The sequence below is a fragment of the Melospiza melodia genome, chromosome 20, assembly GCF_035770615.1.
Source record: "Melospiza melodia melodia isolate bMelMel2 chromosome 20, bMelMel2.pri, whole genome shotgun sequence".
Lineage (NCBI taxonomy): Eukaryota > Metazoa > Chordata > Aves > Passeriformes > Passerellidae > Melospiza > Melospiza melodia.
Window position 1 is genome coordinate 13,095,691 of NC_086213.1, and position 18,348 is coordinate 13,114,038.

The following is an 18,348-nucleotide window of genomic DNA, read 5'->3' on the forward strand; positions in this document are numbered from 1 at the left end:
CGGTCGCTCCGCCATGTCGCCGGTGCGGGCGGTGCTGGCGCTGGTGGCCGCGCTGGCGGCCCCGGCCGCCGCCTACTTCGTCAGCATCGACGCGCACGCCGAGGAGTGCTTCCTGGAGCGCGTGCCGTCCGGCACCAAGATGGGGCTCATCTTCGAGGTGGCCGAGGGCGGCTTCCTGGACATCGACGTGGAGGTGCGGCGGCGGCGGCGGCGGCGCGGGCCGACCTTGGGGAGCGGGGCCGTCCCGGGGCCGGGCCCGTGCGCTTCGGCCCTGCTGTGTGCGGGGGCCCTGGGGAGCGAGCGGGGAGCGGGGCCGGAGCCGCCCCCGGGCCCGGGATGGTCCGAGCGGGGCCCGGGATGGTCCGAGCGGGGCCCGGGATGGTCCGAGCGGGGCCCGGGATGGTCCGAGCGGGGCCCGGGATGGTCCGAGCGGGGCCCGGGATGGTCCGAGCGGGGCCCGGGATGGTCCGAGCGGGGCCCGGGATGGTCCGAGTGGGGCCCGGGATGGTCCGAGTGGGGCCCGGGATGGTCCGAGCGGGGCCCGGGATGGTCCGAGCGGGGCCCGGGATGGTCCGAGCGGGGCCCGGGATGGTCCGAGCGGGGCCGGGGCGGGCTCGGGGCGGTCCCGCCGCTCCGCGGGGGCTCCGTGCGGCGGCGGCGGCGCTCAGGGCTCAGCGTGGGCGGCTCGGGCGGGCCCGGTGCCCGTGCGGTGCCACCCCCGGCTCCGCCGCTCGAGGCTCGCTCGGGCTGTTCCCCCTTCCCGTGGGGATTCCGCCCCCGCCGCGCTCGGTGCAGCCTCGGCACCGGGAATTGTGTGGTGCGAGGAGCGCCCGCGGTTGCTCTGGAATCGGTGCTTCCCCTTGAATTGAAGGTGTTGTGTTTAATCCCGGTGGTTGGCATCGGGGAAGTTCTGAGCCAATTCTGATCTTCAGATAGGAATCGAATCAGGAGATACCGAGTACGAATTGATTTAATCTGTTAGAGAGCAGAGAGGGTTTTGTTTGGGATGTCACAGATATGGGAGCTGTTGCTGAGTCCTGTAGCAGTTGGGAATGACCCAAGGCTGGGACACAGGACAGGGCTGGCAGCTCTGAGATCCCTTCCCGTGTCCCGTGTGGAGGCTCAGCAGCAGTTTGGTCTGGTGGGATGGGAATTCAGGATCACAGTGACCCCGAGAGCTCAGAACTCAGGTGTTCAGTCCATCTGAAATGGTAACTGCAACAATGCCCGACTGTGTGTCTGAAGTCGATTGGAGAATGGCTTTTTTTCCTTTTTGTTTTCCTTCAGACATCAGAGATAAGGTTTCCCCTGCAGTTGTTAATTTGCCAAAGAGCCAGGGTTTGAGGTTTACTTGCTCTTGACTGCTTATCTCGACCACAGGAGGCCAGGGAGGGAGGCTTTTCACAGCTTTCTTTACCAAGAACTTTGTGGGGTTTTATAAAAGAGATTTCTGTGTGGGGAGCTGCACCAATGAGTTGTGGGAGGGAGAGATTGAAGTGTGCCAAAGCAGGCAGATTGCAGATGGTGTTGGTGCCCGTGATGGTGCATTTGAGAGCTCTGTGTTTGGAATTCAAACCTGTGACCCTCTGTTCTCCCCCCACAGATCACAGGCCCTGATAATAAAGGGATTTATAAAGGAGACCGAGAGTCCAGTGGAAAATACACCTTTGCTGCCCACATGGATGGAACCTACAAGTTTTGCTTTAGCAACAGGATGTCCACCATGACTCCCAAGATAGTGATGTTCACTATCGATATCGGGGAAGCTCCCAAGGGGCAAGACATGGAGACAGAAGGTGAGGAAGAGTCCTGGGAGGAGCTCAGCTCCAGTCTGGGAGCCTTTCCCTGCCTGCATGACTTGGGAACTTGAGAAGGGCTCTCAGCATTCCCATTCCTCCAGGTGTGGTTAGCTGTTCTCCTGCACAGCTAAAGTGGATGTTTTTAGAGCTGGTTACACAATTTGAGGCCCATCTGCAGCCACTAATCTTCCATCCTTTAGCCCTTCATCAGTGCCATCCTCTGATTCCTAGCAGGCTCAGCAGAGTGGAGCCTTAGTTGTAAATGTGCTGATAGGAAACTTCTCCCATAGCTGTGTAAATGACTGTTTTATCTGCAGCCTTTTGTCCTGTACCTGTGTTCATCTCTCACACTTTCCTCTAGGTGGTGGAGATACCTGGGATGGTATGTGGACTGCTTTTTGAAAGCTCCTTAGCATCTTGTCTCTGGCACATGTTCATTCACTAACAGCTAACTTGGCTTTTTCTCTGTAACATTGGTTTGGAGCATGGGAATGTCTGTATTTAATAAACTACCCCAAAGGTCTGATTCTGAGCAATGCTGAGCACCTGCAGGCTCCCAGAGGCAGGTTTATACCCTGAGCAGCTCCTTGCACTGAGGGCAGTTTGCCTTCAGGTGGTTATTCATGGCTGACAGAGGATTTGATCAGTTTAGGTGAAATTGAGCTCAAACATTGAACATCCAAGAGTGCTGGATGGTTTTGGCAGTGTTTGCCTTCTATTGCTAAAGGGGATGTTGAGTAATCTAAAGCTTTAGGAGGCAATAAGCTGCTCCTAGGTTATGAATTATTGCTGATGTGTCAGGGGGAAAACTCAAACTTGTCATTTGCTGTAAAAAAATAAATATATTGCCTAGCAAGTTATAAACTTTATAAATAAATCAATGACTGTAGCTAGAAAGGGCAACCAATTCTTGTTTTCTATTTTGGCAATTAAATAACTTGGGCTTGATTGAGTGCTTGATGTCACTTAAAAAATAGCACATTCCTAACTTTGGATATTTTTTAAAGACTCACTTAAATCTTTTATTGAGTCTGCCTATATCTGTTGTAAAGGGTATTAGTGCAATAAGACAATTTCTGAAGTGAATTTTTGGAGTGTTTTTACACTGTCCCTGCATCTGTAGTTTCCTCTCTTACCAATAAACTGCACTTGCTGCAGTGACCAGCTGGCCATGGAAATAAGGGATTTGAGGTACAGGGAAAGTGAGCGTGGTTTGCACAACTATTGAGACTTTAACTGTAACTTGTATGAGTGTCATTCTCTGGTCCTCTCTTTTGACTGTTCCCCACAAGGTGTGTGTTTTGAATAACCTGTTTTCAGATTGTGATCTGAAACACTTAATTTACAAATAAACCTGTAGTAAGGTAGCTTCCAAGCCAACTGTGTCCCTTGAAAGGAAAATATGTTGGGTTTTGTGACTTTTAAAGAGAGCTGATTGCCCAGGGTGTGTCTGTAGAATAATACCTCAACCTGATGCTAGAAAACTTTGCAAATGCCTTGCCTAATTTATAAATTTGTGATGGACAGATATTTGAGTGTGGATGTATTAAAAAGATCCTGTGATTGGCAGTCAAACCACTAAATCTGAGATCTCTGAGCCTTCCATTTGCTGACCTGTCTCAAGCTGGTTTTGTGCTGCTGGTTTGGTATTTAACTCCTCTCCTGCTTTCACAACACCACAAGTGAGGGCTGTGCCAGCCCCCCTGGGCATTGTGCCCCCTCAGTGCTGGGTTTCAGCTGAGCTTGAAGATCACAGGATGGGATTTTTTGCTTCAGAAAGTGATCTCATGATTTGCCAGCATCATGATCTTGAGCTAAATTCTCAGTCACTCTATTTTTGCAAGCTTAACAACTAGGAAAAGCTGTCATGTTAAGATAATTTGCTTGGAATATATTGGATGATATTGGCAAAATAGATAGTAGTGTGTGGTATTGATCTCGTGCATTCTTCCATTCTGTTCTCCTGGAAAAGTGTGTGCACACTGGAAATGTGGGCTCTGTGCTGAGTCTGAGCTGTGTCTCCTCCTGTTGGATGTGGAGAAATGTTCTCCCACTTGTTAAACACCACAGAGACACGTCAGGGAAAGTGCTACAGAAACTGAGCTTGGCTGTCAGGGTAGGAAGTGTTCAGCTGTACTGCCAGACCTACAGCAGGAAATTACCTTTAACTGCTCATAAATCCATTGAAATCCTTGTCTCCAGTCATAACAGCCTTTCTGATGCTTCTGAAATTGCTCTGCAGCTCACCAGAACAAGCTGGAAGAGATGATCAACGAGTTAGCAGTGGCCATGACAGCAGTGAAGCACGAGCAGGAGTACATGGAGGTGCGGGAGAGAATACATCGAGCAAGTAGGTGCCAGCCCAGCCACTGCCTTCCCCTCTGCTCTCACCTGTGAATGGGCATCACTCCATCAAAGCTATTCCCACTGACTTCAAAAGTAATCATTTAAATCCTGCAGGGCCTGACACAGAGTAAAGAATGGAGGTGGTGCTTGCAGTCATCTTTAAATTGGCTTCTCCTCGTTGTTATGCAAAATAACATTTGCTTAAGTGATGTAAATTCTGCACTTGAGTGATGTATTCATGCAGATACCAGTGATGGTGTTATTTAATCCATGTACACAAGGGCAGGGTGAGCCATGGGGTGGTTTTAAATTGGAAGGGAGGAGGTTCAGATCAGATACTGGGGAAAATTCCTGCCTGGGAGTGTGGTACAGCCCTGGCACAGCCCAGAGGAGCTGTGGCTGCCCCATCCCTGGGGATGCCCAAGGAAGGTGTCCCTGCCTGTGGTGGGGGTGAGATTGGATGAGTTTTAAGTTCCTTTCCAACCCAAACCATTCCATGATTTGTTTCCCAAACTTTGGTTGAACTGTTACTTCATCCTTGAAGTGGATGTGGTTTAATAATTGAGCCAAAATATTTTTTAAAAATGTTTTGTTGAAATAGAGCAAAACTACTGTTACTTTCATGGGTGAGAATCAAGGGCAAGTATTTTTCATGTGAAAACACAACATTATATGAAAGCAGTGTTCCCTCAATTATTTGAAGCTATGAATATTTCCAGTTTTGTGACATTTGTTACTAAAAATCTGAATGTTTAGAACCAAAGATGGTGACCCCTCAGAGATCAGCAGTTCCTGCTTGACTCTGAAAAAGCAGGAGGCTTTGTTTGGCAGCTCAGAGGCCAGAAGGGTGGGCAGAATAGAGACAGATGCTGCAGTGCATGTCCAAAGTGGGTTTAAAAACAAACTTTTCAGAAAAATCCCCCTCAGATCTCATCTCTGTGATGCACCTGACACAAGCCCAGTGCTTCCTGTGCAATGCTCCAGTTTCACTGCAGAATGTTTGCAGTTTAAATGCTTTGTTACTAACTACTTCTTTCTTTTTTTTTTCCCCAACAGTTAATGACAACACAAACAGCAGAGTGGTTCTTTGGTCATTCTTTGAAGCCCTTGTACTAGTTGCCATGACACTGGGACAAATCTACTACCTGAAGAGGTTTTTTGAAGTCCGAAGGGTGGTGTAAGATCCTTCTGTGGTCTCAGATTTCAGTTCACTCTCTACCAAACATCCTGGTCACAAACAAAAAAAAAAGTCATTTAGTTTCCCAACCCTCTTTACTGAACTGTAAAACTTATTTGCTTATGTTCCTTCCTAGTTAAGAAAAAAAAAAAAAAAGGAATTGTTTTTATATATCTTCCGTAGCAAAAGCTGTGCTGAAATCTTGTCACTTTACTGGCATCATTTTGTTCCACTGAGATCTGCCCAATCTGTGTGCTAAGCAAGGTCCAGGCAAGCTGCAAACTCTGTAACTCACTCCAGTAACAAGCTCTTCTGTCCTTTCTAACTTCTTTCCCTGTCTGCAGAAGCACTTGCACTTCTGCCCAGGGAAACGGTACAAGGCCCTAAGGTGACTGTTTGCATCCTCACACCCTCAACCCTGCAGTAGGTGTTTCCAACCTGAAATAATCCCTTCTCCACTCACAGAAACTGCCAAGGAAAAGCTTAAAATTCATAAATTCATACCTAGTTGCTGTTTAAAAGATAGTCATCAGCAACTGTCTTAATGATACCAACTTCTTCCCAAAGTTCTTTTTAATTAAATAGTTGATATAAAAATGCTTTTTTTTTTTTTTGTTCTCTGCTCATCACCAAATGTTCCTTACACGGTTTTTAGTCTCTCAGAGGTTTTATTTGGAAGCCAATTGTGTGCAGTGTCTTGGCAACACTGGTGAACCCTTTGGCTTTTGCAGGTCCAAAGCTCAGACTGTTTGCCCGGTGCCCAGGGCAGAAAGTTCAGGAATTCTGGGTTCCTGAGGCCAGAGGGTTCTGGATCCTGGGGGTTCAATCCACGCTATGCAGCCCTTGTATTTAAGTGCAGTGGCAAACTCTGCCATGATCTGATCAGAATTAGCATAATGCTAAATACTGGTGTGTTTTCTTTTTTCAGGCACATGTAGATTTGTTTTTGTACAAAGTTCCTTTCCTCGGTTCTCTGATGATTGGTTTAAAAATTTAAGAAGCGTCTGATGTGGGTGCTGAGCCAGGATTATGTTGTGACTGATGTATATTAGTTGTAATCATTTTTGGGGGTGGGGTGGGGTCTTTTCCAGGGGGGATCCTCTACAAGTAACACACAACAGTTTTGTACAATTAATTTAAAATTTGTTACAGGTTTTCATGTTCCAGGTAAAGTTTTTTCAACCTCGGGCAAACACTTGCAGCAGTTCTTCAGAGAGGTGGCTGTTACACCTTATTGCAACTGTTGTGTGCCAATATTTTTGTGTAAAACACTGAAAATTGAATTCTAAGATGTACATTTGAAAATTGCTCGTGAATCTAAATATGACCCAGGTTCGATAAATAAACAAATTCTTTAAAAAAATAAAAACCAGCTTTGTGCTTTTTTTTCTTTAATACTTTAAGGAAGTGCAGATTAACACAAAGGGGTTTTTATAAATTATTTATTTAGTCGTGGCCATAAACTGAACCACAAGAAGTTCCATATCAATGTGATATGTGCACTGGAAATTCCCAGGGAGGTCGAGGGTTCTCCCTCTGTGCAGACATTCCAAACCCACCTGGTGACCCTGCCTGGGCAGGGGGCTCAGACTGGCTGACTCCAGAGTTTTCTCACAATCCTAACGATTCTGTGATTCCCTGCTTCCTTAAAATATCAGTATCCAGAGTCCATCCAGAATAAATATCAGGTAGCTCTGAACCTACAGCTTAGGTTTGGGGTACTCGGGTGGCACAGCGCTGCTGTAAGACCCTCAGAAGTACTCACTGCGATAGGCAGCTGCCATAAAAATGGGAATTTTTGGTTAAATCCGAAATTTGTTTTTCGCGGAGGAGGCGGAACTGATGTGCGGCGGAACGGAGGTGCCGCGGTTGTGCTTCCGCCGAGCGCCGCCGCGGGTGCCGGTGCGGGGGAGCGGCGGGGCGGGGGCACCAAGATGGAGGCGGTGTGTGAGGGCGGCTGGGGCTCGCTGCCGGTGCCGCTGAGCCCGGGCGTGCTGCGGGCGCTGCGCGAGCTCCGCTTCCACCAAATGACCCCGGTGCAGGTGCGGGGCCCCGCGGCACGGCCGGGGAAGGGAGGCCGGGCTGGCGAAGGAGGGCGCGGGCGGTGTCAGGAGCGCCGGGGCCGTGGCGGTCGCAGCAGTCCTGAAGCCGCATCCGTGATTTCCCCGCCGGCGCTGCCTGGGTGATGTTCACAGCGAGCTCTGATGTGTCAGAGGAGTTTCACCTCTGTGAGATTTATCACCTCTTCACCTGCTCATGTGGTGCTTCTCTTTTTTCAGTCTGCGACCATCCCGCTGTTCATGAGTAACAAGGATGTGGCTGCGGAAGCCGTGAGTGCTTTCCCTTCGTGCAGCTCCTTTTTTCCAGCCTTGTCTCCGGAGCTGAGGGAGGGCTGACGCTGTTCCCACTTTCACAGGTCACAGGCAGTGGGAAAACCTTGGCGTTTGTGATTCCCATCCTGGAAATCCTTCTCAGACGGGAAGAAAAGTTAAAGAAAATGCAGGTGAGATTAAAATATTCAGTGCTGAGTTTGTTTTTATGATGTGCCAATAAGATTTGAGAACTTCAGGAAAATAACTATAAGGAAAATTTCCTACACGCAGAGTGACTGCTCAGCAACAAAAAACTGTTTAAAGCCTGGAAATAAAATTGAGGTGCTCTCATTGCACTTAGGTGCAGCTTCTCCTCTGGCAGGAACAGAACAGGGCTCTGAGCTCTGAGAAGAATGTCCCAGAATATGGAATACACTGATGCACTGCAAGAGAGATTTGAATCCTTTTTAGCACCCATTGACCCTGAATTCATTTTGATGTGCAGGGACCTTCAGTGTCATTTGCTGTTAAATGCCATTGTTAGGTGCTGCTCTTTCAGCAGAGATATTTTACACACTGATACAAAGTCTTTCAGAGACATTTTTGGATGTTTTTTATGCTTCATTGTATTTCTGTGGAAATGTTTTGTCTGAAACCAGGCTCACAATCATGGCTCATATTCCCTTAGCTTGAAAGGGAGGATTCTGCCCAAGTCTTTCTTTTTTTTCTCCCCACAAATTCCTGTTTTTCAGGTTGGGGCTATAATCATCACCCCAACCAGGGAGTTGGCCATTCAGATTGATGAGGTGCTGTCACATTTCACCAAACACTTCCCCATGTTCAGGTGGGTGAACTTCAACATTTTCATGACCACAATTCCTTCTGTCACCCAGCAAAACTTCCAGATGACCCAAACCTTTCTGTTTCACTGTTTCAGTCAGATTCTTCTCATTGGAGGGAGGAACCCCATGGAAGATGTGGAGAAGTTCAAGGAGCATGGGTGAGTTGTTTGTTCAGTGTCTCAGAGCTGTGGTTTTCTCCTTGTCAGGGCTCTCAGCCCAGAGCTGTGCTCCTGCTGCTGCTGCAGTGGGATGTGCTGCCAGAATCTTTTGGGGTGAGCTGGGAGATTGTGGGGTCTGTTCCTGGAGGGAGGTACAGCCCTTATGTGACATCAGCTCCATTTATCTGCTGACTGGGTGAAGAACAGAACTGAAAATGCCTTCAGTGAATATTTCACTTCTCCCTGCTCATTAAAGTCCTGGAATTGTTTGGTGCTGATGCTGATGATGGAGTTTTGAAGGAGCCCTGTTTGCCCCTGGCTTTTGCATGGAGGCACCAAATATTCCTGCAGTGATAGCTGCTTGCTGTTTATTTTCTAAACTTTTATTTTCTAAACTTTTCTTTCACCTGGGCATTCCCCCCCACGCCATGCCACTGAAACATGGTGCAGTTAAAGGTGACAAAATGAATTGTTTTACTGAGGAGTGCAGGGCAGGGCTGTGCTGTGGGAACAGTGCCAGGGGTTCTCCAGATTGCTGCCCCTGGGTGAGGGAATTTTTCTGTGTGTGTGCACCCACAGGGGGAACATCATCGTGGCCACCCCGGGCCGCCTGGAGGATCTGTTCAGGAGGAAGGCAGAGGGGCTGGACCTGGCCAGCTGTGTCAAGGCTCTGGATGTGCTGGTGTTGGATGAAGCTGACAGACTCCTGGATATGGGCTTTGAAGCCAGGTATTGAAATAATAGATTGTGGTGGTTCTTCTGCAGTTTTAAATGAGTTGATGGATGTGAATGAGCGTGGCCTGCAGTGGCCTCCAAAGTTAACTTGTTCTGTTTTTTGAAATTTCTGAATTTGTTCTTTCATCTTTGTTCTGTAACTACACAAAGCAGTTGCTAAGGGGGAGGAGAATCAGGAAATGTGGGGCCTCAATGAATATGGCATTTCTTTTGCTGAGATGTATGTTAGCATATCTCTATTAATAAATATCATTATTCACACTTCAGAATGGTTAAAACACTTTAACCAATAAACTTTGATCTCTCTTTTCTCTGTATTTCTGAGAGAAATTGAGGTGATAGCTCACCTCTCTTTGTCTCAGAGCTAAGGTAATTATTTCAGGAGCAGTTTGATGTGATAACAAAGCCTAAACTCCTTTCCAGTGATTGAAGCTCCTCCTGAGGGAGGCCTTGGGACAGTTCCATTTTCCCTGTGCTCCCTTGCAGCCTGAATGCCATCCTGGACTTCCTGCCCAAGCAGAGGAGGACAGGGCTGTTCTCAGCCACGCAGACCCAGGAGCTGGAGAGCCTGGTGAGGGCAGGGCTGCGCAACCCCGTGCGCATCTCGGTCAAGGAGAAGGGGGTGGCAGCCAGCAACACCCAGAAAACCCCAACTCGCCTGGAGAACTTCTACATGGTGTGAGCCTGGGCTCCCACTGAGCTCCCTGTCCCCTCTCCTTTCTTCCAATAACATTTTAAGTCTTGGCCACTTAGGATCACCTTAACAGGAGAGCCAAAGTCCATTTTTTATGTTTTTCTTTTGCATTTTTTAGATCTGCAAGGCAGATGAAAAGTTTAACCAGTTGGTGCATTTTCTTCGTCAGCACAAACAGGAAAAGCATTTGGTCTTTTTCAGGTAATTCTGTTTGTGTTTCTTTGTGAGAACAGTTTGGTTTTTAATTACCCAAATTCCAGAACTCTGTTGCAAAGGACACAGCTGTTTTCAGAGTGATTAATTTTGAGAGCTGTTTTTTAGAATATGGTGCCTAAAAAGAGATTAATCATTGCTTCATGTCAGGATTGTGTTATTAAGCAAAACATAAATTTAATGCATTTTTAAAGTAAGACATTATAGATGGTTATATGTGAATTATAAAAATTATGTGCATGTTTAAATAAAAAGAGTGTATATTTCTGAAAGAGCTTGGGAAACTCTGGCTTGATTAAACCTGATTAAAATGCAGCATAACCTTTTGTTTTATGCCTGTCCTTATCACTACAGCACATGTGCCTGTGTGGAATACTATGGGAAGGCTCTGGAATCCTTAATTAAGCAGGTGAAAATAATGAGCATCCACGGGAAGATGAAGCACAAACGAAACAAGATTTTCACGGAGTTTCGGAAGCTCCCGGGGTGAGAACGGGGGAGTGGCTGAACAGTGAGGGGGAGGTGGTTGTGTCTGACTCTTCTGCTGCTGCTGCTTGGTGTGGAAGGATGGCTCAGGTGAAGGATGCTCCAGGCTGGCTCTGAGCGTGTTGATGATATCACAAACTGTGATGTTGATAATATCACAAAGTGTGACCACAAACAAAGGGAGAATGGGACTGGAGCATCTGCACCCTACTGTAGATAATCCATGTGGCAGCACAGGAGGTGAGCACACTGCACTGTCACTTGCAGCAGTCACACATTAGCCCTGATGTTTAAACAAACTGGTAGCAAAAATCAGCTTTTCCTGATTATTAACCAGAGTGGAAACCAGGATGTTCCTTTGTTGGTGTATGAGCAAGAGCATGGCAGCACTGCTGTAACCTGCCCACAGGGAAATGTGCTTTGGCAGCTTTGCAGGGTGCTGTTAAGAAACTCTTGCCTCATCAACTGTCATTTTTGTTATTGCATGGGACCCGAGTTTTAGCTTTTTATGCTATGAGAAAAATAATTACCAGCAGATTGTAAGAACAGCTGTTGAAAAGAACAGCATGGCAGTTCTGCTAAAATTGTCACTCAAGTCTTGGGTCTTTTATTTTAACATTTATTATAGTACATTCAGCTGTGGTGGATGCAGTGCTGGTTTAAAATTTGAATTTTTAATGGGGAATTGATTTGTCTTAGAAATGTAATATAAATCACAATAATTTTCAAAATGTTATGTAGAATTTTAGGTGGTGAAAGCTGCAATTACCTTATATTTTGTCTCTTTAAAAACTCCAAATGTTTCAGTGTTTTGTTTCTCACTCTCCAGTGAAGGTGCAGAACACAGAGCTGTGAGGAGGCTGGCTCTTCTCAAAGGACAGGTTAATGAAAATCCACTTTTCCTTCTTCCCAGGGGCATTTTGGTGTGCACAGATGTGATGGCCCGTGGCATTGACATTCCAGAGGTGCACTGGGTGTTGCAGTATGACCCACCCAGCAGTGCCAGGTACAACTTCACATCCTGAGATCCCTTTTCTTTCTGTGTCGTCTTTTCTTTCTGTGCTTTTTCAGGTCTCAGTTAGGAACAAAAAACCACATAAAACACATCTAATCACTTCCTGGGGGTTAATCTTGGGGAACACACAAAATAATGCAGGAGCAAGGCTGAAACAGTGCAGGTTTTGTTGTCACTGCTGACTTGCAGTGACTCTGTGGGGTGTAGGTGTCAGTCAGGGGGTGATTGTCACATCTCTGTGCAGAGGTGGCTCTGGGGTTGGGCTTTGTGTGAGAATATCAGAGAGTGAGAGGTGACACTGGGGTGAAGGAGAACAGAGCTGAGAGCAGGGACTGAGCTCTTCAAGGAATGGTACATTGAAAGCTCACAGGAAAGGAGCTTTTCTGTGCATTTTAACTTTTGCTGTCATAATTCTTCCTCCAACTTGCTTGAACTTCCCTCCCAAAGCAGACACCCCTTGCTTTAGCCTAACAATTGAGTGGGATGGTCACACACCTCTTGAGTTACATTTTGCTCATTCCTGTTGGTTTGTTTAGTGTTTTCCATCCCACAAGATTTGCCCTTTTGCTGCCCAGTGCTTCCAAAGCCACTGAGTCTGTGCTGGGCTCTTTCAGTGCCTTCGTGCATCGCTGCGGTCGCACGGCGCGCATCGGCAACGTGGGCAGCGCCCTGGTGTTCCTGCTTCCCATGGAGGAGTCCTACATTAACTTCCTCTCAATCAACCAAAAGGTGAGCAGCCTTTTACTCTGCCCCAAAGCAGGAAAGAGCAAGGGCACAGACTTACTGATAGGAGCTTTGAAATCAGAATTTGTAGGACGTGGGGTTATACACGTGGGTAATGTTTTAGCAGAGGTGCAGAATTAAAAGACAAGAGAGCTGCTTATTAATCACTAAATGCAGCTGGAATGTGATTGCTCCAGTGTTCGGCACTGGGTTTGTAAGAGGAACATGCAAAGAGTAAGGAAAGGCCTTTTGTTCCTAAGGGTGTAAATGGAGCATTTGCAGGAGGGCAGTGCTGGCTTACGGTCCTGCCCCAGCAGCTCACACCCTGCAGCCTCTCTGCTCTTTACTCTCAACCCCTGCAGTCCCCATGCCTGCTCCTGCCTGTGAGGGATTCATTGTGTGAGTTCTCTGGAGACCTCCTAGCGAGAGCAGAGCTTGGTGAAGCAGGAGATGAAGATGTTGCCTCTGTGGAGCTGCAGTATGAGAACTCCTGGAGCTGCTGTGTGGGGCTGATGGTCAGCTCAAGTGTTGGAGTGCCCAAAGGGAAAGGGGCTCAAAGCTGACTGAGGATTAGCTGGGCAAGAAGGGTGAGTTTGAGGTTTCACAGTGCATTCCACATCATTTGGTTGAACTTTTGGTTTTGTTGTTTATTTTCTGGTTGCCAGTGTCCCATGCAGGAAATGAAACCACAGACAAATGTGCTGGATCTTCTCCCCAAGCTGAAGTCCATGGCCCTGGCTGACAGGGCAGTGTTTGAGAAAGGGATGAAAGCCTTTGTGTCCTATGTGCAGGCCTATGCCAAACACGAGTGTAACCTGATCTTCCGGATCAAAGGTAATTCCCACCAGGGCTGGGGCCTCTCACTGCTTCTCTCCGACAACTTTTGGTGTTGCCCAAAAGCTTCAGCTTCTGATTTTTGATCTCACGTTCCCTTCCACCACCATCAGATTTTGACAAAACTTCTATTTTTTTTCAAGCATCTTGTTTCAAGAGAAAACATTTAAATACGGAGCTTGACCAAACTGATAAAAGCAGAAATAAAAGTGACTTAGTATTGTTGCCAGTATTAAGATATAGAGTGCCAACAATACTTTAAAATAATGTAGACTTTTTTTCCTTTCAGTTAAATTAACTTTTTATCCATCAGGAAACTGACTTTATGATCTTTATTTCAACAGATCTGGATTTTGCCAGTCTTGCCAGAGGTTTTGCATTATTAAAAATGCCAAAGATGCCTGAACTAAGAGGAAAATGTTTTCCAGACTTTACTCCAGTCACTGTCAATACAGACTCCATTTCATTTAAGGATAAAAACAGAGAAAAGCAGAGACAAAAGAAATTAGAAGAACTAAAAAAAGAAAGAGAGGAAAATCAAGGGAAAAAGAAATTTGTAAAGAACAAAGCATGGTCAAAGCAGAAAGCCAAGAGGGAGAAGAAGAAGAAAGTAACAGCTAAAAGGAAGCGTGAAGAGGTACCTGTGTCCATCCCTAACTGAAGTGATTTCTGTAGTTTTGCCAATGGCAGAGCCCTGGGATTTCAGTGGGGTGGAACTGATGGCTGTGAAATAACATTTTAGGACTTGGACAAGCAAAGCTTAAAAAAATGATAGAGGTTTTTGAAGCCAAACACTAAAACAACTTCTCAGCACTGATGCTGGTCAGTAATAGGATTTTTATTTCTCAGAAGTGCAGAAGTATGGCCTGAGGGTGCTTTTGTCAATTGAATTTATTATTTTCTGCTTGGATATTTCTGGCAAACTCTGACTTGTAATCTTCTCTTGTGTTCAACTGTGTACAATGAAAACCTTTTGATGTTGTGTTTAATTTGTTGTTCTCAACTTCCAACAGGGCTCTGATATTGAAGATGAGGATATGGAGGAACTGCTGAATGACACAAGACTCTTGAAAAGATTAAAAAAGGGAAAAATTAGTGAAGAAGAGTTTGAGAAGAAACTAACAGGCAACCACAGGCTCAAAGCAGAAACTGTTGAGGACATAGATTCTGAAGGCTGACAGTCACTCTAACCACATTTTTACATTAAAACACTGCTTATTTCAATAAAACTGGATTTCTATAAAAATAGAGAACAAAATATCTGGATAAAAAGAGAACAAAGCTGATCTAATTTCTTCACAGAGAGACCTGGCATCCCTAAGGACACAGAGCCTGCAGTTGTTGAGAACAAAGCTAAAAGCACCACTCTGCTGTGGCAGGGGCTGCAGGGTTCCATCAGCAGCCCTGGGCATGTTTTCATTTTGGTTTTTTCAAGTACATACCACAGATCAGTAACAGCAAACCTCAGAGTGAGTCTGGATACACCATCAGGGATTTTATTTAAAGTATCAAAATAATCCATCCCTCTTTAAAATAATTTAGTTGTGGCCTTTAGAAGCTGTAATAACTTTGGGAACTTTTTAAACAGTGGTCCATAATTATGTTAATCCTTCTAATGGCATTTCCTTGCCATATTCATGTATCCTTCAAGTTCTCAGAACCCTGGCAGTCCCTGGAGGTGACACATCTGTGCCTCTGTGTCTCTGGGTTACAGGTAGAGTTTAATGAGTTCATCACTGACAGCTGAAGGAGTCAGCACACCGAGGTCTGTGAACAGCAGAGTGATCAGAGATGGGGAGGTGTAGTCAATCCAGGGGTGCTCCTCTTTTAGGTTCTGACTTGTTTTCAGAGTGTCTGCTTTGTACTGGAAGGAAACAGAGACCATGAGTTACTGCACAACTGCAAATTAAATCCTCTTTTGGGCAAGAGCAGTGCCACAGCCTCAAGCAGATGTTTGTGGTGAAACTGAAGGAAGTCAAGTGCACACACTGGAGCCACCTTGGCCTCAGCTCTTTTCTCTTGTGTAAAAAGTACAATTTGTAGTTCTGGAGTTTGTTGGTTTAACTGTTTCTTACCCTCAGCTGCTCCTGTGCCCTAAAGGAACTGCTTTAGGAACACAGTACCAGTATCAGGACAAATTATGGCTGTTTGGTGCCTCTACCATGGAGCAACCCCAGAATATACCACAGCAGAGAGATCCAGATAATCAGAGATGCTTAGAAGACAATTTTTCACAGGCACATCAGTGAACGAGATGGAAGTTGAGTTTCTCTCACCTTAAACCTGTCAGGGACGTCCTGCTGATTGAGAGGGAAGAGTCTGACAAACTTGAAACTTTCTGCTACCACATAAAATGGCTTATTCTGGGCTTTGGCACACACAGCAATTTGATTGGTGCCAATCTGTGGGGACAGATGGAAAACAACATTGCAGACTCAGTGCTTGCCTGAAAATATTGCCCAGCTTCCAACAATTAACAGACATTTACTGGATAAAATCTACATGGAAGAGGCTTTTCAAAAAGCTTTAAATGCTTCAGACAAACCAAACTTTAAAAGTCCAGAATGTACAGAATGATGTAAGAAACTCACATTACCTTGTTGATAATGCCTCCACTTTCAACTACACCTTCAGCACCAACTAACACCAGGTCCACTTTCTCCATAATGTAGCTGTTAAAAGGGGAGAAAAAAATCCAAGCATTACTGGGTAATAGGACAAATAACTTGCTGAACAAAACAGAAATGGGTAATTCAAACAATCTTTCCATTTTCTGCACTAATTCCAGCTACCTTTTGTAAGTCCACATGCTGCTACACATCCTTGGAGTGAGATTTCATCTCCTTTCCCTGCAGGAATATTAAGCAGCCTTTTCTTCCCCAGCCATAGCTGACCCTGGCAACTGTGTAAAAGCTGGAAGAAGCTGAACTCTAACTAGGAATGTTCAGATTTGTTGTAGTTGTTTCTTTTCTCACAAGTACTGGGCTTGTGCTAAGCAGTGGTGATTTAGCAAACACCTTAAGAAAACACAAAATGATCACACTTATGGAAATTAGGAAAAACAAGTGGCTTCTTTGTTAAGCACCTCAGTTCTTTTTTACAGATCTGTACAAGTTCTTAGGTCTGGTTCTTTCATTCCAACATGCAAAATCAAACGCTTGTGTTGTAGCTGACACATCCTAATTGTGCACCTGAAGCTGGAACTCGTTTGGCCTGTTGGATGGCTTTGACAAACTAAGTAATATCTCTGGGGTTTGAACAAGCTGCTCACATGTAAAGTTATTTTGTCTTACTGTCAAAATGAAATTGTGATGAAAAAGATCAAAATTTATCATCAGGCTTACCCAACTGCAGCATCCAGAATCACAGTCACGGGAATGTTCAGTTTCCTCAGGGCTTTTGCCATTTTTTGCCTATTAAAGAAACATTTGGACCTTAACAATTATTTTTTTAAAGACAATAATAGGAAAATATTGTCTGAAAGACTGAAGCCTGTGACTGCCCCCATTCCCCTGCTGGTAGAACAGAAAATTAATTATTGTATAGAAATGGAAGGAATTGTTACGTGTTGTTAGTGACATGTATTACCCAGTGTGCAGGGTTAACTCCTTCACTTACATAACATTTGCTCTGAAGGAATTATTTGGCATTTTTAAATGACGTTGTTAGCTGTATATTTTACTTTGCTATGGTTAGCATAATACTGATTATTTTAGCCTGCTTCTTAAAGAGACAATTATAAAGCACTTGTCTCCCATCTTACAAGGGAAAAAGTAGATTTCCTGGCATTGACCAAAAGTCTGTGAACCTTTGAGGGAAACCTACATAATACTAATTAGGATGTCAAGTATGGAAAGTTAATTACCAATATTTTTTAGATTTATTTTTTGATTTGTCCAGAATAATGAGATATGAGCGACACTTGCCATTTAAAATGCCCCAACCAAGCCTAGCAGCTTTTCTTAGGGCAGGACAAGTTGGATGGTAGCTGTAACTTACGCTGTTAACCAAGATAAACCCCAAATTACTGAATACTCACCCTGCTTCGTCTGGCTGTGACTCAGTAACATAAACACTGAATCGCTTCTTGGCCTCCACGGCTGCTTCCAACACCCTGAGGACCACCCTGGAGTAGGCATGTGTCAGTATTCGCTGCCAGGACAAAAAAATTCACATATTACATCTGCTGAGCCTCGGGAAACCTTGACTTTTGTCCTGGCTTGCTGTGCAGAACGAGGTTGTGCAGAAGCCCCCACCAGACTCCTCCGCCCTCCTGTTCTGCAACAGCAGAACCCAACAGCAGCGCCCCTGCCCCGGCCTACTCACAGCACCGTCTCTGATGAACGGGTGACACAGCTTGGCGATTTTATTCCTCGACAGAGACACTTTGGTCAGGAAGATCTCCCCGCGCTCGATCATGATTTCTTTGCACTTGGAGTAGTCCTGGCAAAGAGCGGGACGCGGGCTGAGCGGCCGCGGGCTCCCGCAGGCGCCGCAGCGGGGCCGGCCGGGCGGCCCTTACCGAGTACTCCAGCGAGGTGAGGCTGATGAAGCGCAGGAAGAGCTCCCCGCCGGAGGACACGGCCACCGAGGAGTCCACCCGCGACAGGGTGTCGATGGCGTCCCGCAGGCTGTTCCGCAGGCCCTGGATGGTCTCTCCTGAGGGGAGGCAGACACGCGTGCTCAGGGGCTCGCCCCGGGGACAGCCGGGGCTCCGCGCCCCGCCCGGGCCACCCGCGCCCACCTCGGTCCTGCTTGAGGAACCCCAGCAGCGCTCGGATGGCGGCCACGGCCGAGGCGACATCGGGGTCGTCCCTCAGCTGCGCCCTGAACGTCTCGATCAAGTCTGAAAAGCAACGGGGAGCGTCAGGCCCTGCCCAACCCGGCCCGGCGGCTCCCGGGGCTGCCCCGCGCCCCCGTTACCGTCCGTGCCCATCGCCGCCCCCGTTACCGTCCGTGCTCATCTCCGCCGCGCTCCGCTGCGCTCCGCCCGCCGCGCCGGGGCGTGGGGAGG

At 46.6% G+C, this 18,348-nt stretch overlaps 3 protein-coding genes across 5 annotated transcripts; 2 read left to right on the forward strand and 1 right to left on the reverse strand.

Moving 5' to 3' along the window:
- TMED2 (transmembrane p24 trafficking protein 2) lies at positions 1 to 6,691 on the forward strand. 2 transcript variants are annotated; one of them, XM_063173166.1, is made up of 5 exons: positions 1 to 193; positions 1,604 to 1,796; positions 2,161 to 2,181; positions 4,042 to 4,149; positions 5,202 to 6,691. In XM_063173166.1, the coding sequence occupies exons 1-5, from the start codon at positions 14 to 16 to the stop codon at positions 5,324 to 5,326; spliced, it is 627 nt and encodes a 208-aa protein (XP_063029236.1). In that variant the 5' UTR covers positions 1 to 13; the 3' UTR covers positions 5,327 to 6,691. The 2 variants fall into 2 exon arrangements, with proteins under 2 accessions (XP_063029236.1, XP_063029237.1); XM_063173167.1 differs by lacking the exon at positions 2,161 to 2,181.
- Positions 6,692 to 7,256: 565 nt separating this feature from the next.
- DDX55 (DEAD-box helicase 55) lies at positions 7,257 to 14,590 on the forward strand. Its single transcript, XM_063173169.1, has 14 exons — positions 7,257 to 7,364; positions 7,602 to 7,652; positions 7,739 to 7,825; positions 8,387 to 8,478; positions 8,572 to 8,634; positions 9,214 to 9,363; positions 9,856 to 10,045; positions 10,182 to 10,264; positions 10,631 to 10,762; positions 11,676 to 11,768; positions 12,392 to 12,506; positions 13,166 to 13,334; positions 13,679 to 13,971; positions 14,348 to 14,590. The coding sequence occupies exons 1-14, from the start codon at positions 7,257 to 7,259 to the stop codon at positions 14,510 to 14,512; spliced, it is 1,791 nt and encodes a 596-aa protein (XP_063029239.1). The 3' UTR covers positions 14,513 to 14,590.
- A 224-nt stretch (positions 14,591 to 14,814) lies between these two features.
- On the reverse strand, positions 14,815 to 18,346 carry EIF2B1 (eukaryotic translation initiation factor 2B subunit alpha). 2 transcript variants are annotated; one of them, XM_063173170.1, is made up of 9 exons: positions 18,286 to 18,346; positions 18,079 to 18,180; positions 17,857 to 17,993; positions 17,661 to 17,777; positions 17,374 to 17,486; positions 16,679 to 16,747; positions 15,931 to 16,006; positions 15,611 to 15,736; positions 14,815 to 15,198 (listed from the first exon to the last, which is right to left on the reverse strand). In XM_063173170.1, exons 1-9 carry the CDS (start codon positions 18,296 to 18,298, stop codon positions 15,043 to 15,045), a joined length of 909 nt encoding a protein of 302 aa, XP_063029240.1. In that variant the 5' UTR covers positions 18,299 to 18,346; the 3' UTR covers positions 14,815 to 15,042. The 2 variants fall into 2 exon arrangements, with proteins under 2 accessions (XP_063029240.1, XP_063029241.1); XM_063173171.1 differs by lacking the exon at positions 18,286 to 18,346 and adding an exon at positions 18,258 to 18,285.
- Between the last annotated feature and the right edge of the window lie 2 nt (positions 18,347 to 18,348).